This window comes from Alternaria triticimaculans, assembly GCF_023758025.1.
Source record: "Alternaria triticimaculans strain BMP 0046 chromosome Unknown scaffold_23, whole genome shotgun sequence".
Taxonomy (NCBI): Eukaryota; Fungi; Ascomycota; class Dothideomycetes; order Pleosporales; family Pleosporaceae; genus Alternaria; species Alternaria triticimaculans.
The window spans coordinates 145631-168419 of NW_026055980.1; the positions used below are offsets into that span (position 1 = coordinate 145631).

Consider the following 22789-nt stretch of genomic DNA (forward strand, 5'->3'; position numbering starts at 1 on the left):
ATAAACAATCACGCACTTTCCAAGTGTTGACTGAGCCGACTTTTTTGATTCTGGTACCACCTCTTCGGTAGCGACTCAACCTGAGGTCGATGTCATGTGCTAGGCGGTAGTGCTGTAGAGCCAAGTAGGTGCGGAGGAAAGAGAAAGACAGTGTAGGAAGAATGACATCAGGGTAGTACCAATCGATAGTCCTGGTAGGTGGTACCTTCCCGGGAAGATGCTGATCCAATGAACAGTCAGGTGACAAAAAAGGTTGCTGTTCCTGGGTTGCAATTGTGCCTAACAGGCAAAACGTACCCTGAAGGAACACAACATCTCCCACGTTGGCAAACCCATCGTAAATCTACGGTGAGTACGTCTGGGATGCTATGTCGTGCCGGTACGACGGAGAGGAAAAATTGTTTGGTTTGTAGGCAGCCGCGACTGCCAGTCCAGATGGCGCGGGCGGGCGATAAGCGCTATCGCACGTGATCGTTCATGTGACGTGTTGGTCTCGGTATACAATGTGATATTTCGGGTCAAGTACGTTATGAACATTTCATGTGCGTGTAAGTTGTGATTAGCGGGATATGATTGAACATGTTTGGCGATGTTCATCTAGTCACTTGGTGAAATTTACCAGCGTGATGGTTACACGAAGACACTTTGACTGGTAGCGAGTCGCGAGCTCGTGGAGAACGACGACAGCCACCTGGGCAGATGTGGAGATATCCAAGGAGTCACTCACGCTATGGTGGGTATGACCGAGCCATGGCCATGCAGCCCCTTTGCAGTTAGTCGATTCGATGATTACTGAAGCCCCAAATTCCTGGTCTTTGAAGTACAATGAAGTCGTGACGCCCACGTATCATGCTGAGGCGGCATGTTTCAGTTGGCCGGGTTCAGCAAGAACGGATGCGCGAAGAAAGAGATCCGAGAAGCGAAACATCCAGGGAGTTTACCTGCATAAACTCTGGGGAAGGACTGTCGCTTTAGATGACAGGTGGGGAATGGGACAGTGCGAGTAAGAATGCTGGCCCGCATCTGGGTGTGGTACGCAGCACGTTGGAAGGCCGGACAGCGTCACAGGCTGCTCCAGGTACGCCGAGTGAGGCTGCAGATCGGATGCAAGCTGCTGAGGCTATTTGGGATGCAGAAGTGAGGAGGTGCATATGGTGAGACGCCTGTCTGCGCGGTTCCAGGTGGCAGAGCGGTGGTGGTTGGCTCGGCCCCCTGGAGCTGGCCCGTGCGGGTTGGCGGGATGTTGGCGGTGAGAGGCGATTAGCGTGACCAGAGAAAGTCGACAACACGGCGGGCAGCAGTTCGCATAACTTCGCCCACACGATTGCCCTTCTCTCCTCCAGGGATGCATCGAGCCCTGTGACTGCAGCGACATCCCACGCTGACGACGTCCACGACCGCACCCACGCAGCCAGCGACCGCACCGACTTAGCGAGCTGAGCATATCCCACCACCAGGGAGCCGCCTCTGGACCCTGAACCCGCACCGCCATTTGGAGGGGGACAACCCATACACAACCACCCACCATGGCTCACATCTACGACCTCGGCACCCGGGCATGGCAGCCTGATACCACTGAGGGCTGGGTCGCCTCCGAGGTGACGGACAAGCAGATCGTGGGAGACAAGGTGAAGCTGGTGTTCACGCTGGAGAATGGCGAGGTACGCACACCCACGGGCATGATATTGATGCAGGACACGGCAACTGACGATGCTTCACTGCGCAGACCAAATCCGTCGAGACGACGATTCTGGCCATCCAGACCGGCAATGACCCCAACCTCCCTCCGCTGATGAACCCGGCCATGCTCGAGGCCAGCGATGACCTTACGAACCTGTCACATTTGAACGAGCCGGCTGGTACAGTCGCCCGACCCCACACAGAAGACATGGCATACTGACGGTCGTGCAGTGCTCCAGGCCATCAAGCTGCGTTATCTGCAGAAGGAGATCTACACATATTCGGGTATCGTCCTGATCGCGACAAATCCCTTTGCGCGAGTCGACTCCCTATACGTACCCGGCATGGTACAGGTCTACGCTGGCAAGCAGAGATCCTATGGCGCTCCGCATTTGTTTGCCATTGCTGAAGAAGCCTTCGCGTGAGTTCCCCGCGCCCATCTCCCAACCACCCGTCATGGCAGTGACTAATCTTCTCCAGCGACATGTTGCGAGACCAGAAGAACCAGACCATTGTCGTCTCTGGAGAGTCCGGAGCCGGAAAGACGGTCAGCGCCAAATACATCATGCGATACTTTGCCACACGAGAGTCCCCGGACAACCCAGGCAAGCGGAGAGGCAAGTCCGACTCGATGAGCGAGACCGAAGAGCAGATTCTGGCTACCAACCCCATCATGGAAGCCTTCGGTAACGCCAAAACCACCCGTAACGACAACTCCTCGCGTTTCGGTAAATACATTGAGATCATGTTCAACAAGCAGACGGATATTATTGGTGCGAAGATCAGGACATATCTGCTGGAACGGTCGAGACTGGTGTTTCAGCCGCTTAAGGAGCGGAATTACCACGTCTTCTACCAGCTGGTAGCCGGTGCGTCGGACGAGGAGCGCGAAGAGCTCTCCCTGAAGTCGGTCGAGGAGTTCAGCTACCTCAACCAGGGCAGTGCGCCTGTGATTGAGGGTATGGACGACGTGGCTGAGTTCAAGGCCACAAGACAATCCTTGACCAAGATCGGTGTGCCACCAGAAACCCAAGCTGGCATCTGGCGCCTGCTCGCGGCGCTGTTGCACATGGGAGACATCAAGATCACAGCAACTCGGACAGACTCAAATCTTGACCCAGCTGAGCCTTCTCTCGTCAAGGCTTGTTCGCTGCTAGGAATTGACGCCAACACTTTCGCAAAGTGGATCGTAAAGAAGCAGCTCATTACCAGAGGAGAGAAGATTGTCTCCAACTTGACGCAGCAGCAGGCCATCGTAGTCCGAGACTCCGTTGCCAAGTTTATCTATTCGAGCTTGTTCGACTGGCTGGTCGAGCGCACAAACGAGAGTCTGGCCACCGAAGAGGTTATTGCGCAGGCCCACACCTTCATTGGTGTCCTTGATATCTACGGTTTCGAGCACTTCGCAAAGAACTCTTTCGAGCAGTTCTGTATCAACTACGCTAATGAAAAATTGCAACAAGAGTTCAACGCACACGTCTTCAAGCTGGAGCAGGAGGAATACATGCGCGAGCAAATCGACTGGACTTTCATCGACTTCGCCGACAACCAGCCTTGTATCGATCTTATTGAAGGCAAGCTAGGTATCTTGTCTTTACTAGACGAAGAGTCGCGCTTGCCCATGGGTTCGGATGAGCAATTCGTTACTAAGCTACACCACAACTACTCCGGAGACAAGCACAAATTCTACAAGAAGCCCCGGTTCGGCAAGTCGTCCTTCACCGTCTGCCATTACGCCATCGATGTCACGTATGAATCTGATGGCTTCATCGAGAAGAACAGAGATACTGTGCCGGATGAACACATGGAGGTCCTCAAGGCTGCAAGCAATAAGTTCTTGACCCAAGTCTTGGACGTTGCTGCGTCGATCCGAGAGAAGGAGAATGCTACTAGCGCTTCGTCCAAGCCGGGTACTGCCATGTCGGCTGGCCGAAGGATGGCGACCAACCGCAAGCCAACACTCGGTGGTATCTTCAAATCGTCTCTCATCGAACTCATGCAGACCATCAACTCAACCGACGTCCACTATATCCGATGTATCAAGCCCAACGAGGCCAAGGCTGCTTGGCAATTTGATGGACCCATGGTTCTCAGCCAATTGCGCGCTTGTGGTGTTCTCGAAACTGTCAGGATCAGTTGCGCCGGTTACCCCACACGATGGACTTATGAGGAATTCGCCCTGCGTTACTACATGTTGGTCAGATCCGCTGACTGGACGCCCGAAATCCGAAACATGGCCACGGCAATCTTGAAGAAGGCGCTAGGTGCCGGCAAGAACGATGGCACCGACAAGTACCAGATGGGTTTGACAAAGATCTTCTTCCGCGCTGGTATGCTTGCGTTCCTCGAGAACTTGCGTACAGCCAGACTCAACGATGCCGCCGTCATGATTCAGAAGAACCTCCGAGCCAAATACTACCGCCGTATCTACCTCGAGATGCGCGAGGCTGTCATCCACGTGCAATCATTGGCTAGGGGCTACATGACCAGGGAACGAGCCGAGGAGGCTAGGCAGGTCAAGGCTGCAACCACCATCCAGAGAGTCTGGCGTGGTAGCAAGGACCGCAAGCGCTTCCTTGTTGTCCGAAACTCGCTAATCAAGTTTGAGGCAGCCGCAAAGGGATTCTTGCTCCGTAAGAACATCCTGGACAAGAGGCTTGGAGATGCTGCTCGCATGATCCAACGCAACTGGCGCAAACAAAGATACATCCGCGCCTACAAGAAGGAGATCAACGACATCATCACTGTCCAGAAGCTCTGGAGGGGAAGGAAGGCCCGCAGGGAATACAAGGTCCTCCGCGCCGAATCTCGCGATCTCAAGAACATCTCTTACAAGCTCGAAAACAAGGTTGTCGAGCTTACCCAGAATCTGGGTACGATGAGGGAGCAGAACAAGTCGCTCAAGTCTCAAGTGGAGAACTACGAGAGCCAGATCAAATCGTACAAGGAGCGCAGCCGTACACTCGAGAACCGCCAGAAGGAACTACAAGCCGAGGCCAACCAGGCTGGTATCACCGCTGCCAAGCTCAGCCAGATGGAAGACGAGTACAAGAAGCTGCAGACAAGCTACGAGGAGAGCACTGCAAAGATGCGCCATCTGCAAGAAGAGGAGAAGGAACTTCGTGCGTCGCTTAAGAGGACCACAGACGACTTGGAGCAATCCAAGAGGAGGAGCAACGTCACTGAGACCGAAAAGATGTCGCTCCGCCAGCAACTCGCCGAGCTGCAAGAGCAGGTTGAACTGATGAAGCGATCTGGTCCAATGCCTGGTGAGCTGACAAACGGTCACTCCACGGCCATAGCCCCCAGCAGCTTGATCAAGCTTGTCTCGTCGAAGAAGCCAAAGAGGCGCAGTGCTGGACCAGACACCCGCGACATCAACCGATTCAGCGAACAATACAACCCGCGACCTGTCTCCATGGCTCCTGGTTCCACCATTCACAGACAAAACCTCTCCGGCTCAACGTTTGCTCAGCTCGATAACGTCGAGCTTGAGCTTGAGAATATCCTTGCCGAGGAGGACATGCTGAACGATGAGGTCACTCTTGGTCTGATCAAGAACCTGAAGATCCCATCGCCCACCACGACACCCCCACCTACCGATAAGGAGGTTCTCTTCCCAGCTTACCTCATCAACCTTGTCACCTCCGAAATGTGGAACAACGGTTTCGTCAAGGAATCAGAGCGCTTCCTCGCGAACGTTATGCAGTCGATCCAACAAGAGGTCATGCAGCACGATGCTGAAGACGCGATCAACCCAGGCGCGTTCTGGTTGTCGAACGTCCACGAAATGCTTTCGTTCGTCTTCCTCGCTGAAGATTGGTACGAGCAACAGAAGACCGACAACTACGAGTACGACAGACTGCTGGAGATCGTCAAGCACGATCTTGAGAGTCTCGAGTTCAACATCTACCACACCTGGATGAAGGTGCTCAAGAAGAAGCTGCACAAGATGATCATCCCTGCTATCATCGAATCGCAATCACTGCCCGGCTTCGTTACCAACGAGAGCAACCGTTTCCTTGGAAAGCTCCTCCAGGGCAGCAACACCCCTGCCTACAGCATGGACAACCTACTCACCTTACTCAACAGCGTCTACAAGGCCATGAAGGCTTATTACTTGGAAGACTCCATCATCACACAGTGTGTTACCGAGTTGCTGAGGTTAGTGGGTGTCACTGCCTTCAACGACTTGCTCATGCGCCGCAATTTCCTTTCATGGAAGCGAGGTCTGCAGATCAACTACAACATCACCCGTATCGAAGAGTGGTGCAAGTCGCATGACATGCCAGAGGGCACACTGCAACTCGAGCATCTGATGCAAGCAACCAAGTTGCTCCAGCTGAAGAAGGCTACTTTGAACGACATTGAGATTATTCAGGACATCTGCTGGATGCTGAGTCCGAACCAGATCCAAAAGCTGCTGAACCAGTACCTGGTAGCCGACTACGAGCAGCCCATCAACGGCGAGATCATGAAGGCCGTCGCGTCGCGTGTGACGGAGAAGAGCGACGTTCTTCTCCTCACCGCAGTCGACATGGAGGATAGTGGCCCGTACGAAATCGCGGAGCCAAGAGTGATAACAGCACTCGAGACATACACGCCTTCCTGTAAGTATTTTCTTTCAACCATCTACCGCACCATCGGCACACGTCTAATACAATCGACAGGGCTGCAAACCCCCCGCCTCAAGCGCCTCGCAGAGATTGTCTCGCAACAAGCCATTGCGCAGCAAGAGAAGCTCGAGTTCGACGACGACATGCCCAACGGCCAGAGCAACGGCGACGCCATGCAGGCTCTCACCGGCGGCATGGGCATGAACGGCAACGGAATGAACGGCCACGGCCACGGCACGATTGAAGAAGGAATTGAAGCATGAACTTTAGCATCTTTTGTCAGCACAGCGAGCGAAAATTTGGTATTAGACACATGAAACGACACACGCGCGCACGAGAAAGACGACAACGGGAGGAAAGTAAGCGCCGCAGATGATGATGATGATGATGGGGAACTCCCAATGTTTGTAAAGTTGTTAGGAGCAAAGCTGTGTCCTTCTTCTTCTTTCTGTCTTCTGGTCTAGTTGCTGGAACTTCTGCGTGGGATGGAAAGGGAGGGGAGGGGTTGTTTGCTTCGGAATTACTTACTTACTTACTCTTCGTTGGGGAGGATTCGGTGGGCGCGTATGACGCATGATGATGTTGGGTATTTAATGCTGGGGTTCTTTTGCGCGAATGATATATCTTTTTTAACTTTATTGGATGCGTGTGTTATGTGTGGCTGTGTGTGCGGTTGTTGATGTGTCGAGGTGATTGAGAGGACCGACTTTAACACTTTCAGGCACACGGTGGTTGAGCTGCTGACGGATTTGCTTCGGTGAACGTTGCTGGTGCCGCCTCATACAAGGAAAAACCTGAACAGGCCTGAGGACTACATTAAGACAAAAATCTACCAAGTAGGTGATCCAACAGCAATGTAGACTCCAGGGTGTTCAGTTTTTTCCTTGGTTGGCGTGGTGCCGAAATGCAGGCACAATGCGGTTGAGTGACACAGTACATAATCGCAATGCAGGTGTATTTCCTCAACACCCTTGTTTCACAGTATGCAGCAGTAGAGCTGCTGAAGGTTGCTTCTACACTCCGCTGCCAAAACCTCCGTATTGTCCTTCGTGTAGCTTCTTACGATGCGAGAAATCTTGCAAGATACGGAGAAACGTGAGTACGTTTGAGGGATACGTAGACAGATTCGGAGACGGCTTGATAAGCAGGATCTCGGTGAAGACCTCCGCGCTGTTGTCTTGCGGCTTTGCTGGAAGGTAAGGGGTATTCGAGAATCATCGAGCAGTGCAACGATTGTTCAAACCTCTTCCCCATCGCGAATTCAGGTTTTCTTTGGTAGTTTGCTAGAAAGCTACCGTATCCACCAAACGATCCGTCTGCGTACTTAGTGACTATTGCCAATGACATACAGATGGCTACATGACCTTTGGGAGCAAGCACGATCTCAAGTACTTATAGGTATAGGAACGAACAGATAGCTTCTCTCATCACTACGATTCCACCTGGGCAGGTATCAGTCCTTCCAGTACATTCGAAACTTCTGCCTTCCTTGACAGCTTAAGCCATGACTGATCCAAATTTACCAATCAAATCTCCAGGCCGACGTCCTACGGACTACGCCGATATGACTGGGTGGGGATTTGCACAAGAGCTCGATCGCAACGTCCGCGGACACAAGCTGGAGGATCGGCATAAGAAAACCATCCAAGCCGCTGCCGCCATCGCAGACCAAGTCAGATGGACTACATCGCAGATGAAGCCAGAGTACTGGCCTGACAAGGAGACATTAGTAGCAAAGCAGTTTCTGATGTCTAATCTGGTGCAGCTCCATTTGGTTTGCTACGAACCTCTGGAAGAGATTCGAAAACACATCATCAAAGTTGATCCTGATCTCTTGGATAAGATATGTTACTAAACACCTCTCTATGACTGTTACTCAACGGTTTGGTGCGGCTAAAGGCTAACTTTATTGCAGAAGTTTAGAAAGGCATGTTGGCAAATGCCGCAACAAGCCCGAGACGATGAATCCCCAGTTGAGAGCCCCCTACCACCCGATGAGGAGAAACAGAAGAAGCCAACCGACAAGTTCTCAAAGGACGAGGACTTCCGCAAAGATCGACAGGAAAAGATCATGGCCAACCAGGGCGCATACTTCGATTACTTCGAGAATGATGGAGGTGACGAAGCGTTCACTTGGGGAGACGCGATAAGATCAGCCCTCAGGACGTGTGATGCCGCCTACTTTGAAATCGATCGTCATCACAGACTGCTCAAACAGCCGGAGAAGAAGTCGGGTTGGCGTTTGGACCGAATGGATGTTTTATCCAAGAGGAGAGGCATGCCGACCCGTTCAAATCAGGAGTTGTTGATCGAACTCGCTCTCAATCATGAGTTCGGAGGTCCTCCGTCTCCAATCAGCTGGACAATAATGGCCAACTGGAAGACCGGAAACGACGTTCAGCGCGCTCTCAACATCCACTTGGGGCGTTTCATAAAGCAAGAACCTGACGGCGGCGCACCTACCGAGACACGTCACTGGACTACCGACTTCGCGCGCAAGTACAACGATCCCCATGCTGCCGAGCCTGCGATGTTCTTCATTTGCACGCACGAGTACATCCGGCCAAATCCCGCGCAGCCAATCACAAAGTGGATTGTTGGAGGCACCACGCCGCTTACAGGAGGAACAACGGTCTGGTTTCCTTGGGCTGACAAGTTTTACAAGGCTGTCAGAGAGCAAGGTCTTGGTAGCGACTTCGTTGCGAAGGTGAAGGCGGCCAATGACGCGCAGAAAGAACATGAACAACGACTGCTTGGCGACACGACAGACCTAACTAAGGATCAACTATTCGAGCAGAACCTGTCTGCTCGAAAAGTCGTCATCGGCCAATTGACGAACGACTCAACCCATCAGAGGTACGTGGCTCGGATTCGCTGCCAGGGCCTAGCGATCAACAGTTTCATGCAGCCAGTCCAATGCTGTTATCGTTGCCAATGCAACTACCAGTACACAGTACTGAGCACACACATGACACCATCTACAGACTACGAGCCGACTATCGATCACTTGAAGAAATACGACTGGGGCAGGCATTGCCCATGGTTTCATCAGTGCGCCGAGGCACTTGCAGCCTGTCAGTGCTTCGCCTTCGATGATGCACAGAACGACGCCAACCGACCCCAATCTCCCAGAGTGGCCGAGCTGAAAGGAAAGTCTCTCAAGAAAAAGAAGAGCACCCACCTTTTTTAGTTCCAAGAGATGAGTGCGGTTGGTACGACTTTCGCGACACCACATCACTCCGGCATCGACATGCAACTCCTCCATCAAAACCGGCATTGCCTACCCTGCGGCGAAGAACGGTGCTGCTTCCCTCCTGTGGTCGCTTGATCACTGTCGAGCTCTCTTTCTCGTCTCTTCGTCTTTCTTCTCACGATGTTTATTACTCGTGTGTTCTCCTTGTCGCTTCTTTGTCTTACTTTTCGCGTTATTTCCTACTTGCGCATCCTCCTGGCTCCACCGTCCTTTCCCTACCCTTTCCCCTGCCCTTTTCCCTGCCCTTTTCCCTGCCCTTTTCCCTGCCCTTTTCCCTGCCCCTTGTCTCCTTTTCCTTTCACGCCTCCACCCTGTCTAGTGTCCATCTCATGTGGCGTTCGTCCACCTATTAGAAATCCCCTTCTCTCATTCTACGTTTGCCTCCCATAGCCACAACCAAAAAACCCAAAAAAATACCATTCTTTAAAGTGCTTCCTTACTATGATGTGATATTATGATGTTCTCTCTTAAGTGCCAATGGTGGTCCAACCACCTGTGCATATGCAATCTTGAGTAAGTCTTCGACTTGGATGTGTTGACTTCAACGACTGAACATCATCACTCTACCGCAAGATATGTAGGTCGTATATATGTATTTATTTTGATTTCATCCAGTCGGTCATCTCTTGGCATATACCACGATCGTGAATACCGGGTTTATCATGCCCTCTGCATACATCCAATCTATTTAAAGGTGCCATCATTCTTCATAATCTATAAAGTTTCAAGGGCTACGTTGTTGATCGCTTCATATGGGTTCGTGCCGCTGTGAGGGTTGGTAGAATCAACGCAGTTCGTAATGAGTTTGGCAAATACTCCTCCATCCGCACGACACATGTTCAATGCATTTGGTATGATACTCACGACTGTAACATTCGTCGTTTTGATAGCATGTCCGTAGAAAAGTAAAAAAATGCTCATGAATCCAACAACAGCGATCAACGTGACGTCGGGATGGAAGAATCTGGTCCGCATACGCACACCGCAAGTGGCGGGCTGACGCAAGCTGAGCACTTGACGATTGCTGTGAAGTTAAACTTTCCGATGTTTTCATGATCTGTTGTCTGCGCGCTTGCGGGGGTATCCAACAAACGCACTTTGATTGGACGGTGCCTAAGGTACCTAGGTAGCACAAACCGTGGTAGCTGAACGCAACCTTGGGGCCCTTTGCCATTCCCCGTACTCAACAAGATTCCAAAAGCCAAACTTAAGCGATTGATGCGCAAAAGCTCAGTTTTCTTTAGCTGGCTGGTATGGATTTCGCGCTCACGCGCGAGCCAAGTGGATTGTCTACAGGGCTTGCTTGGCCCAACCTTGAAAGGTGAGAGCACGCGGGCGTGGCGCCTGTAATTGCCGCACAAACGCGGTGACTCATCCAAATATCTAGGTACTTATTAAGTGCGCACGCAAATCCTGAAACCACTCGTCCACATTTCTTCGTTGACTTCACCTCGAAATCCGACCTGGTACGAACTATCGATACAACCGCAACTTCGCTTACTCAACAATCTGTATTAGTCGTCATGGATAAGCCGAACTACAAGTCCATCCGAGAGAGGATGTTCGCGAAAAGAGAGAAGCTCCGATCCAAAGGCGATGGCGACACTTCCTCAAAAGATCCTGACGACAAATTCGAGAACGAGGGCCAGATCCTCGAAGCTGCACTACCAAGTGCGGTGGAGCAAGAGAAGTTCTGGGATTGGGTACACGCTGTGGACAAAAAGAGCCGGACAGTACCTGAAGGCGGAACGGCCAAGGATTACATCGATACTCTCGCGAAGACCGACTACGTGGACGACCGATCTCTCGGAAAGCTTTACAAACGCCTGAGCTCATACTTCTACCCTTGTATCCCGATTGGAACCCATCATGGTTATCGTTATGCCGTTAGTCCGTGTATGTTGATACTCGGACCTGATGAAGAAAAAGTCAACTGGGACGACCCACGTGAATTCGCCAGCGAAGGATTCATCGCGATCGATCTGCCAGCTGGAACGAGGATCTCGTACACGGATCCGGCTCGGCAGCGCTCGGCAAGGCAGCAGGATAATTCTTCAGAAGAATCGCGGTTCAGTTCCTCCAGTACCCACAGCATGGTACAAGGCAACGGTCATACCGGATTTGCTTGCTTTACGATCGGGAAGGTGCAAGCAGTCGACGCAAAGCATTGGTCCGACGATGGCAAGCTACCCGAAGGGAAAGATCTGCAGGAGATTCATTGGGAAGAGACAGATTGGGTCATGGTCGTTGTCATAGATGACGATGGCAAGCCTGGTTCTGTCTGGCTGCTACAAGACTTCGAGCCCATGATCGAAAATACGAACAACATCTACATCATCGAGCAGTCAAATACCCACGGGTGGGGCTACTTCCAGCACCAGCTCGACATGCGTCCGCGACCACAGCAACTTGCTGGTGTGAAGATTGCGAACAGAGTCAGTGACTTGTCCGAAGATTTGAAGTGGACCATGGACGAATACATTACGGCGAAGTACGAAATCGTGCAGGCAGTACTCGCGGAGCGTAAGAACGGTCGGTCGCCTGTCATCGTCAGACAGCTTCCACTGGACAGGGACGAGGGCCAGAATTGGATGGAAAACAGCTCAGGAACTTTGGAAGACGACTCAACGCCGGAACTGTCGAGGCTGCGCATTTGAGACGACTACTAGCGGATAAGAGATGCGAGATAGATACTCTTGGAAGAGTGAGCAGGCGGGCTTTCCATCTGTGTTTTGATCTTAGGTTTGAGTGTTGCAGGAAGCGGTGGTTTTCTTTGTTTCCTTTTGTTCTAGATCTCCTTTGGGTTACGAGTTTGTTCCTTGATTTCTTGCAATGCATGTCATAGAAAAGTCAATCAGTATGTTGCCGAAACCTTGGATATTGTTGCGCCGTGAGAGGAGCTAGCTTGGAAGGACCCTGCTCCCAGTAATCATCATTATGACGCACATGCCGGATACACTGAATGAAGACACCGTTACAGCGAGCAAATGTACATGAAGATGCCAACATGCGAAGTACGAGCAACAGCTCCACGGCCATCGGTCCTAACTGCGCCGAACCAGACGTTCGGGGGTGCGCCACACGGCCCGCTCGGTCTAACAGTCTAGCTCCATCCAGCGGCCGTTTGGCCCTTTCCACGATCCCGACATCCGTAATCATCTCGACAAGCGACACGGCCAAGCCATGGAGCTGACGACGTCTCTCCTCCTTTGCACGCCTTGCCCTCCCCTCTTCAGACTAGACTCCTAGACACGAGACAAATACCAACTTCCATTCACTCCCTTGGAACTTCTCTTATTGCTTTTCCCACCTTCTTGTCATCTCATACGTGGATGCATTAAGCGCGTTTCTCTAATCGATACCTGGCCCGACCGAGTCCCTGCATATCGCGAACGTAATACGAAATCCTACCACACGATCCGGCTACCCAATGCGCCCTTCCACGTTTCCCTAACTACGCGAAGACCCCCGAGAGCAGCGCACGCGACTGCGTCCACGTTGCTGCCACGGTACAAGGACGAGGATAGTCCTAGGGGAAGATGCCGTCTGTTGCGCAATGGCAGGGCACACCCTCAGTCAAGGGCTCGACTGAGAGCATACGCATGGCGTTGCTCACAGCCTCGCTCATCGGCCTGCAGTAACTCCCCGCTTCCCATGAGTTCTGCCTGCGCCCTGTACTAAGCACCATGCAGGTTCACGTGGAATGTCGAAATGACATACTGCACACCCTACCTCCTCGAACTCGGGCTTACGAAATCGAAGATATCCCTCGTGTGGGTCGCCGGTCCGCTCTCAGGCCTTATAATGCAGCCTATCGTCGGTGTCGTCGCGGATCGATCTACCTCTCGCTGGGGCCGCCGGAGACCGTTCATGTTCTTTGGTACGATCCTGGTGGCCATGTTCTTGTTGCTGCTGGGCTGGACGAAAGAGGTGGTTCGGTACTTTATAAAAGATGAGGCTGCGGCTAAGAGCGCAACGATATACGTGGCGGTGTTTAGTATATACGGTATTGATTTCGCTATCAATGCCGTGCAGGGGAGTTGCAGAGGCCTGGTCGTCGATACGCTGCCAATTGCGAAACAGCAAATGGGCAGTAGTTGGGCGAGTAGGATGGTGGCGGTCGGAAGTCTGATTGGGTACGGGGCAGGAGCGATTGATCTGAAGAATGTGTTTGGACCTATGTTGGGAGATACACAGTTCAAGCAGTTGACGGGTGTTGCGGCGTTGACGCTCTGCTTGGCGATTGGGACAACGAGCTGGGCTGTTACGGAGAGGGTGCTCATTAATGATGGGGCGGAGGAGGGCAAGGAGCTGGATCTCAAGCAAGTTCTCGGTACCATCGTGCATACTGCTTTGAATCTGCCTAGAAGTATCCAGGCTATCTGCACAGTCCAGTTCTGGGCTTGGATTGGTATGTCATTATTATATTGTTTTTGTGATCAAGAACTGACAGTGGCTAGGCTGGTTTCCTTTCCTCTTCTACAGCACCACGTGGGTTGGTGAAGTATACCTACGATACGACGCCCCAGCGGAAGTCAAAGCTGCTGGTGACCTCACAGGCAAGGTCGGCCGCATTGGTTCCATGGCCCTCATCGCCTTTTCCATCATTACATTTGTAATGTCTGTTCTCCTGCCTTTCTTCGTGCAGAGCCCAGAAGAAGACGAAAAAGGTCCTGGCTTCTCCCGCCCACCTAAGCAGTTAACAGGACTGGCGAAATACAAACCAAGCCTGCTTACCGCGTGGACAACTGCGCATTGTATCTTTGCAGGAAGCATGGTCATGGCACCTTTTGTGAGAAGTTTGAGGCACGCAACCATCATCATTGCTTGCTGTGGCGTGTAAGTCACCACCATCATTACATCACGCATGAAGCCTGGATTAACACAACACAGATCATGGTCCGTCGCCTGCTGGGCTCCTTTCGCCTTCCTCGGCGTAGAAATCAACCGCCTCAATACCTCCACCTCGCACTCCGCCCACCCAAAGCGCACTTCCATCGACCTTCCCGAAGCGCAATCCAACCTCGAAAAGGGCAGCGCGCCTTCCTCCAGCGGCGGAGCAAGCTCAGGGCAATACCTCGGCATCATGAACCTGTATACCACGCTGCCTCAGTTCATGGGCACAGGGATCTCGTGGGTAGTGTTTTCCATCCTGGAGCCCGGGAAAAGCCCGGAGCTGAGCGAGGCGCCGCCAGAGGAACACCACAAGACGGATGGCCCGAATGCGATTGCGGTTTGTCTGTTCATTGGGGCTTGTTCGGCGTGTATGGCCGTTGTGGCTACGAGGAGGTTGGGGAGGATACAGGGAAGACTGTAGAAGCATCATTGCCATGTCCATGTCAAAAGGTTCATTTCTTGCTTCACGATTGCAACTGCCGGAAATAGTGTGCTTGCACAGGCCGCTAGTCGCCAGTAGAGAACATGACTCTTGGTGACATCCACCCCCAACATGCTGCCATCCGTGGTTGCCCAGGGGCGCTTTCCGCTTTTGAGTTTAGGCAAGCGCGATGGAGCCAGAGAGATTTTGCTAAGGGTTTGCTAAGGATTTTCCAGAGACCCGCTTTGTTCTAGAAGGCAGGTGTGGCTACTAATCGAAGCTGACGCTGATCGGACGTGTGTAGAGATCGTATTCGCTCCAGGGCGGCCGTGGCGGTATACAGCACCTACAGTGTAAGTACGGTGTGCGCTGCAGTCGCCCACGACCGCGATAGTTCAATCGGGGCATTTTCCGGCCGGCTTTGGGCAGGTCGGAGGAAAAGGCTCGTCAACCAATGCAATGAAAAATATGCGCTCCCCATGTCCCCATGTCCCCTCTCCCAGTACCGGCGGGCAAGGTCGGCCGTGGCCATGGTGCAGGGCAGTCGACGTGGTAGACTACTGCGCGCACAAGCAAGTGAGGTATCGCCGCCAGATAAACTTGAATCGCCCGTCTACAGTGTCGGAGAGATGCAAGGCAGGGCACACGTGCCACGCCTCTGCCCAAAAGACGGTCAAGGTACAAATAGACATGCCGCCCGCCTCTCCCTCGCGCACTGCATCTCTCCTCGCCCACGGCAGCGTCGATAGTCTTGTGTGGTCGCAGAGGCTTTGTTTGTTGCCGTCTCGCAGTGTCCGGTTGGAATTCGCACTAGGCGTGACTAGTGCCGTAGAGGGGCGACCTTGCCTTGCCCAGCGCCTGTTCTTCTCGCTCAGCCCGCCGAACAATTCTGCGGCTCACCCACAACATCCACCTTTTGCACCCCAACTCGCCACTCGCAGTCCGACATCACTCATTTGCCAAGATGTCTGAGCCGATCCGCAATAAGAAGATGGACTCCATCTCCGCCCCGTAAGTCGCTTCCCTCCCCTCCGCCACACAATTTTGGCCTCGCCCAAACACCACCATCACACACCCCCAACATGGACGTGCCACATTCTAACGTGCGCCCTGCCAGCACCCCCCAGAACACACCCGCCAATGCCGCGCCCATATCGTCGCGCGCCCAGCAGCCCGGCGTCAGCAGCATCAAGGAAGGTACGTCGCACTCTGCCACGCTCCTGCCCCTCCAACCCCGCCTTGTATTCTCGTCAAGGCCTTGACCGCTAACTCGCTTTTTCGCAGAGGAACTAGAGCGCACTGCCGCCGGTCTCTTCGCTGCCAACCCCGCCCTCGTCGCCATGATGCAGAACAAGCTCGGCTCGCTCGTCGGCCGCTCCAGCGGCTACATTGAGTCGCTGCCTGCCTCGGTCCGCCGCCGTGTTGCCGGCCTCAAGGGCGTCCAGAAGGAGCACTCCAAGCTCGAGGCCGAGTTCCAAGAGGAGGTCCTGCAGCTCGAGAAGAAGTACTTCGCCAAGTTCACACCGCTATACCAGACCCGTGCCAAGATCGTCAACGGCGCCGAGGAGCCCTCAGAAGACCGCGTCAAGGTCGGCGAGCAGGTAGACGAGGACGACGAGGATGAGGACCAGCCCGAGGCTGAGCTCAACAAGGACGAGGGCAAGGACGTCAAGGGTATCCCAGAGTTCTGGCTCAGCGCCATGAAGAACCAGATCTCGCTCGCCGAGATGATCACAGACCGCGACGAGGCTGCTCTGAAGCACCTGACCGACATCCGCATGGAGTACCTCGACCGCCCCGGTTTCCGCCTCATCTTCGAATTCGAGGAGAACGAGTTCTTCACCAACAAGACCATCACCAAGACCTACTTCTACCAGGAGGAAAACGGCTACGGCGGCGACTTCATCTACGACCACGCCGAGGGTGATAAGGTCGACTGGAAGGCCGGCAAGGATCTGACCGTCCGCATCGAGAGCAAGAAGCAGAGGAACAAGAGTGAGCATCTTGACATCTGTCGGTATTTGACTAGCAACTAACTTTCTCAGACACCAAGCAGACCCGCGTCGTTAAGAAGACCGTGCCTACAGAGTCGTTCTTCAACTTCTTCGACCCACCCAAGCCCCCACAAGACGACGACGACGCCACCTCCGATATTGAGGAGCGTCTCGAACTCGACTACCAGCTCGGTGAGGACATCAAGGAGAAGCTCATCCCCCGCGCCATTGACTGGTTCACCGGCGAGGCTCTTCAGTACGAGAACATTGAGGACTTCGACGAGGGCGAGTTTGAAGACGAGGACGATGAGGACGAGGACGAGCTCAGCGATGACCGCGACGAGGAGGAGGAGTCAGACGACGAGGTAAGCAGTCCAAGTCACTCTACAGAACACAGCCATCTAACGCAGTATCAGAACGATGGCACAAAACCAAAGCAGGAGGCTGCTGAGTGCAAGCAGAGCTAAATGCTGCACCAAAAACTCTTGCATTCCCCAGATCACAATATCCCCAGTCGTTTTGAGCGGCATGTTCGGTCCAGGCTAGCCTCCCAGTCGCCTTCCATCACACTGAGATGTCTTTTAAACGACTCTCTGCGTCCGATATTTCACTTCACGATTTCTTACTCGGCGTAATACTGCATCAAAAGAGTTCAGGGGTGTTCGTTCGGCAATGGTTGGTTGGAGCTCTCTCTGGACTAGATATCTTAAGAACTACTCAGTTCTCCCCCTCCCCCCACCACTTCTTCCCGCCCCTCCAGACATTTGCTCGAATAGGTTACTGGATTCTTGCCACCAACGATCACTAGCATCTAAGGCGTTGTCTAGGTGGGGTTTTGCAGCATGTTTCCTTGGGTCAGGCATGTCATGTTTACGAGGTTTTTTAGACGGCGTAAATAGTCTTGAGCGCATGTCACGGGTCAATGAAAGAAAAGTTTGAAGCCTCACTTTTGGGTAGTAGCCAGCGTGACCTGTATGATTTAGAGGTGATGCTCAACCTCGGTAGGATTATGCGATAACGGTCGCCTCACCTTGACATGTAGCCTACTACGTCTCGCTTTCAAGAGCTGACGTATATGCTTTGCTTGTCTACATATCCTTGCACCCAGCGTCATACCTGAGATGTCGTGCGTGTGCTTGCCTTGGGGGTCCATGTCAAGATGCGTAGTGCGGGGTGGTGGGGGTTGTGCCGGGTGAAGTTCGGGCGTCGAAAAATAATTCTGGAATGCGACATCATCGGACGCGCCAGAGCGCTTGAACGCTACACCACACTATACCTCTCTCACACGTCAAACCCCTCTCCGACTACCGCGCAAGCGTATCCGGTACCTGAGAATTGAATATACTCGACTATCCTATACATCGCCGCCCGCGCAACCCACGACATCCTACGCGATTCCTCCACGCGACCGACTCTGCAACGAGCCTCCACAACACCATGGCGCGCCAAAACCCCAACATCGTTATTACGGGCACACCTGGAGTAGGAAAGACGACACACGCGGAGCAATTAGCGCAAGCAACAGGATTCCAGCACATCTCGGTGAACCAAATAGTAAAAGACGAAGGCTACCACGAGGGCAAAGATGAAGAAACAGGAAGTTGGATTGTAGACGAAGACAAGGTACGCATAGCCACTGGCCACCCCCATCCCACCCAAACTCTATCACCCACACCACTAACCCCACCCCTTTAGCTGCTCGACCACCTAGAATCCCTCTCCCTCGCCGACAAAGGCGGCTACATCCTCGACTGGCACGCGTGCGACCTCTTCCCCGAGCGCTGGATCGACCTCGTCATCGTGCTGCGCTGCGACTCGACGTTACTATATGACCGCCTTACCGCGCGCGGCTACAAGGGGAAGAAGCTGGAGGAGAATATGGATAGTGAGATTATGCAGGTGTTGCTTGATGAGGCGAGGGAGAGCTATAAGGAGGAGATTGTGGTGGAACTCAAGAGCGAGAGTAATGAGGATGTGGAGGGGAATCTGGAGAGGGTGGAGCGGTGGGTTGAGCAGTGGAGGAGGGATAGGCGGGAGGAGTAGGGATTGGGCGGAAGATTGGTGGGTGGGGACTGAGAATGGACGGATGGGTGGGATATGTGTGATAAGCTATGTGTTATGATACCAATACGGCATTTCTGGGATGATGATGGTGGGTGTGGTGGCTTCATGCACCACCCGACACTCTCCATGAAGAAATATGAGCACAATAATGATTGTTGAGCTCTACGCATCAGTCTTCTGACTCGCCAACCATTCCTTTAACTTATCCAGCGCCTTCGCTCGATGGCTAATCTTGTTCTTCTCGCTTTTGTCCATTTCAGCGTATGTCTGACCTTCGTACTCAAAGCATGAGTCCCAACCTATGTACACACTATTAGCCTCTTCCTATCTCCATTACACAACCCTCCAACACACTTGAAGGTAAAGGCGCGATTTGCTGACTTACCGAAGACGGTAGATCCCCGACTTTCCACCAACTTCCCGTCGGTACGGCCTTGGAAGAGGATGGCTTCGTGGCCGGGGCCTTCGCAGTACCCGAATGTGCATACGGCTTGGGCGGATTTGTCGTCGAAGCCTGAGAGCATTTTGTGTAGGTTGTGAGCGCCGAGGGAGAGCATGAACCATTTGCTAAGGGTGGGGGAGGTTAGACGGATGAATTTTGGAGGAGAGAAAGAAGATGGGAAAGATTAGGTGACATGAGATAAGGGAAGATATGGGCGTACATGTAAGGGCCAGGCAGGTCATTCATGGCTTTGAAGCAGAGACATGTGTCTTCTACTAGAACGGGGCCTTGTACCTATCATCAATCACATCGTCAGTACTTGCAGAAGACTTTCTCTTTGGCATCACGACTTACGGCCTCGGCTGCTCTCCGTGCTTTGTCTTTTGTGACTTCCTCAACTGTGCCTTGGATTTCGACCAAGTCGACATTTTGGTTGCGGAGCTCGATGACACCGGATAGGATGGCTTGGACTTCAGCGAGCTTGTTTTTGTTGCCCGTTATGAAGTTTAGGGTGGTGGGGATGCGGGAGGATGCCATCTTTGTGATTTTGAAAGTGGAGATTGAGAAGGCTTGAGTTTGATAAACTTTAGCAGACTTTGTCAGCTAAGACTTATCTCGCAACTATACATAAAGTCTTGTATATACCTATTGAAGTCCAATGCAGGATTGAATGACTAGAGCAAAATTAGTCATTTTGCAAATGGAAAGGGCGCTGATGGAAAGAGCGGTATCGTCTCGGCCGACAAAGGGCGTGCAATGCCACACTTCAGACCAGCTAGAGGGCTGAGCAACGTACATTGTCAGTGCTGATAACTAAGCACTCGTCTTACACCGCGATGTTGCAAAATCTCTGTCTAACGGCATCGTGATAGGGCTGAGGGGTCCTTCAATAAGCGAGCTAAGCAGGGATCAACGGTCTAGTGCCTGCATTGAATGTTACCGTGGCCTACAGAACATCACGTTCAGCCGCATCAAATCACACCCTGCAAGGTTCCCGAGTCCCTCAAAACGGTTATCGCCGTCTTTATCGACTGTTTGCGACTTCAAAGCCCTGAGCTCGCCGAGCAAGAGCCTCATGGGGTGAGGCTGGGGACATCATTCGATTCTTATTCACGACTTCACCGCGCCCGACACTCCCTCTGCAGTTGTCCGCACGACCTCACCGGACTCTGGACATTTTCCGTTTTCGTCATTCGGGGTAGAGTCATCGCCGAGCACGGCCCTGGACTGTTGGTCTCGTCACCGCCAGTATGGGTTCCCTCAGGACTCTGTTCCTGAGCGTGTATGCCTCGAACAGCGTTATAAGGACGTTGTTTCTGCCGTTATGCTACACCACACTATTCAGCCCGTTCATACTCGCTCTAGCCTGGTACTTTGGACTCGGTCAAACTTTGCAGAACTCTATACCCGAAGACTTTTCCTGGTTCGATCTGTTACCTGCATTTGCAATTTCTGCAGTCTTTGTGTTGCTACCGACTAGGTTACTTTCAAGTCCAGGAACAGTGATCAAAAGTCAAGATGGGAAGAGACGGGTACAATCGCTGCCATACTGGATACCCGGGGTACGCCACCTCTCGAGCATCGCATTTGGAGGCGAGGAGTGGTTAGCCAGCATTCGGTAAGTGTGCTCGTAGCGTACGTGGACTTATCTGACCGAAGACAGCGACTCTGCAACCGCAAGCATAGTGGCGTACAAAGCTGCTGGAACCAAACACAACGTCTTATTATCGGAACCCCTACTTGACCAGCTCTACAACAACTGGAACAACCTGGAGCTGACAGACAACAACCAACCAGCTATCCTCCGAAACGCCTTCAGCCTACCGAAAGTCATGGAAAGTCATCATCTCGAGCTTCAAAATGAGATCAACCAGGTTGTCAAAGCGGAACTATACGACGAAGCAGCCAGAGACAACTTGATTAAAGCATCGCTGCGCATCTTGACCGAATCGCTTCCAGACCTCGTCACATTCAACTCATCGATTGTCGATCAAATGCAGTGGGAGCGCGTCTCAAACGTGGAACTTACGGACGGAACCTCGGAAGCCGAATGCGATCTCTTCACACTCCTCAATGAGTTCTGCTGCAATGCTATTCTACCCCCGATTGTCGGAGCACAGTTTGCAGAGTCCTATCAACTCCTTGCCACCGATCTGGCGAGCTGCAACGAACGATTTTGGGCTCTCGCGCTTGGGTTGCCGCGACTAGCACCTATCCAGGGCTTACCGGGAGCAGCTCTAGCACGAAAGAGATTGCTTAGGAACTTTGCAAAGCAATTCGAAGACTTGTCGAATCCACCAGTGAGGAGGGTACCAGACGACGATGAGAGCGTGAGCGGAGAAGAAGATACCGACGCCGATGTAGTTACACCGCTCATGAAGCTGAACGAGCTCTTCACCAAGCATGAACTTCCAGCGGAACTACGAGCTTCGATCGGGCTTCACGTAGTTCACGATGTTTACTCAGAGGTCATGCCAATCGTATTCTGGACGGTCGTACACATCTACTCGTCATCCAAGGCGGAAGGTGCGAAGGCTCCACAAGATTCGCCTCTTGAGAGGATCAAAGCAGAATCCAAAACCTGGGCTCAAGCCATACAACCTCCATCGATACATCCATCCTTCCCAGCACCGCCAGAGATACGCTACGGGTCAGTGAAGGAAGTGCTCACACCGACCTCGCTACCTTATCTTCGCTCATGCATCAACGAAGCTCGGCGACTATACAACTGCTCTATCAGCACATATAAAGTCCAAAAGTCACTTCATCTGAAGGATGACACGGAGCAATGGGAGCTAGAAGCAGGCTCGTACGTCGACGTGGGCCTCTCTCGATCTCTCGTAAACTCATCACCAACACATCACATCTCACCACGAACCTTCAAGCCCGACCGTTTCGTGGATACCCCAGCGTCATCATCCATCGTTTCGGCCACCGATATCTCGCAATCCTACAAAACCAACCTCATCATTTCCATCGTGTCCGGCATCACCCAACTCTGGGAAATTTCACCTGCGCCAAAGAAGAGCTTCTTCGATCACATCCAAGAAGCAGGCAACGAAGCGTCATTCGGTGCCGAGGCGCCTACTGCAGAGCAAAAAGCCGCTAAAGAGGAAGCGAGCAGGGAGAAAGAAGATGCCAAGCGGAAGGACGCCAAGTGGGTGCTTCCCAAAGCGGTTGATGGAGCGGGAATAAAGGTTCCCAAGGGAGACATCCGGGTCAGGATACGGAGAAGGGAAGGGTTGCCTGCTAGCAAGGTTGTGCGGAGGATTGGTTAGCGTTGATACTGGGGCTCTCACCGGAGCCAACGTGCGTGCATGACCAGCATCGGGGTGTAGATACTAGCCGCGTAATACACACATCGGTATCCAGAGAAGTCTACGGTATGGAAGGCTTTGCGGAGCCGCGATAGTATATGCCCGT

General features: G+C 52.8%; 8 protein-coding genes across 8 annotated transcripts; 7 read left to right on the forward strand and 1 right to left on the reverse strand.

Annotated features, from left to right (window-relative positions):
* Positions 1-1526: 1526 nt before the first annotated feature.
* On the forward strand, positions 1527-6559 carry J4E78_009765 (uncharacterized protein; the record flags this gene model as incomplete). The annotated part of the gene is made up of 5 exons (XM_049370353.1): positions 1527-1661; positions 1727-1859; positions 1912-2101; positions 2161-6290; positions 6351-6559. 5 exons carry the CDS (start codon positions 1527-1529, stop codon positions 6557-6559), a joined length of 4797 nt encoding a protein of 1598 aa, XP_049217903.1.
* Positions 6560-7860: 1301 nt separating this feature from the next.
* Positions 7861-9486, forward strand: J4E78_009766 (uncharacterized protein; the record flags this gene model as incomplete). Its single annotated transcript, XM_049370354.1, has 2 exons — positions 7861-8115; positions 8212-9486. The coding sequence occupies 2 exons, from the start codon at positions 7861-7863 to the stop codon at positions 9484-9486; spliced, it is 1530 nt and encodes a 509-aa protein (XP_049217904.1).
* Positions 9487-11072: 1586 nt separating this feature from the next.
* J4E78_009767 (uncharacterized protein) lies at positions 11073-12206 on the forward strand (the record flags this gene model as incomplete). The annotated part of the gene is made up of 1 exon (XM_049370355.1): positions 11073-12206. The coding sequence occupies one exon, from the start codon at positions 11073-11075 to the stop codon at positions 12204-12206; it is 1134 nt and encodes a 377-aa protein (XP_049217905.1).
* An 882-nt stretch (positions 12207-13088) lies between these two features.
* Positions 13089-14866, forward strand: J4E78_009768 (uncharacterized protein; the record flags this gene model as incomplete). Its single annotated transcript, XM_049370356.1, has 4 exons — positions 13089-13186; positions 13242-13960; positions 14010-14388; positions 14443-14866. 4 exons carry the CDS (start codon positions 13089-13091, stop codon positions 14864-14866), a joined length of 1620 nt encoding a protein of 539 aa, XP_049217906.1.
* Positions 14867-15948: 1082 nt separating this feature from the next.
* J4E78_009769 (uncharacterized protein) lies at positions 15949-17327 on the forward strand (the record flags this gene model as incomplete). Its single annotated transcript, XM_049370357.1, has 4 exons — positions 15949-16063; positions 16151-16861; positions 16912-17225; positions 17277-17327. The coding sequence occupies 4 exons, from the start codon at positions 15949-15951 to the stop codon at positions 17325-17327; spliced, it is 1191 nt and encodes a 396-aa protein (XP_049217907.1).
* Positions 17328-18297: 970 nt separating this feature from the next.
* J4E78_009770 (uncharacterized protein) lies at positions 18298-18903 on the forward strand (the record flags this gene model as incomplete). The annotated part of the gene is made up of 2 exons (XM_049370358.1): positions 18298-18483; positions 18556-18903. 2 exons carry the CDS (start codon positions 18298-18300, stop codon positions 18901-18903), a joined length of 534 nt encoding a protein of 177 aa, XP_049217908.1.
* A 183-nt stretch (positions 18904-19086) lies between these two features.
* On the reverse strand, positions 19087-19903 carry J4E78_009771 (uncharacterized protein; the record flags this gene model as incomplete). The annotated part of the gene is made up of 4 exons (XM_049370359.1): positions 19087-19223; positions 19310-19491; positions 19587-19660; positions 19721-19903. 4 exons carry the CDS (start codon positions 19901-19903, stop codon positions 19087-19089), a joined length of 576 nt encoding a protein of 191 aa, XP_049217909.1.
* A 713-nt stretch (positions 19904-20616) lies between these two features.
* J4E78_009772 (uncharacterized protein) lies at positions 20617-22644 on the forward strand (the record flags this gene model as incomplete). Its single annotated transcript, XM_049370360.1, has 5 exons — positions 20617-20648; positions 20712-20735; positions 20864-20928; positions 20975-20984; positions 21030-22644. 5 exons carry the CDS (start codon positions 20617-20619, stop codon positions 22642-22644), a joined length of 1746 nt encoding a protein of 581 aa, XP_049217910.1.
* Between the last annotated feature and the right edge of the window lie 145 nt (positions 22645-22789).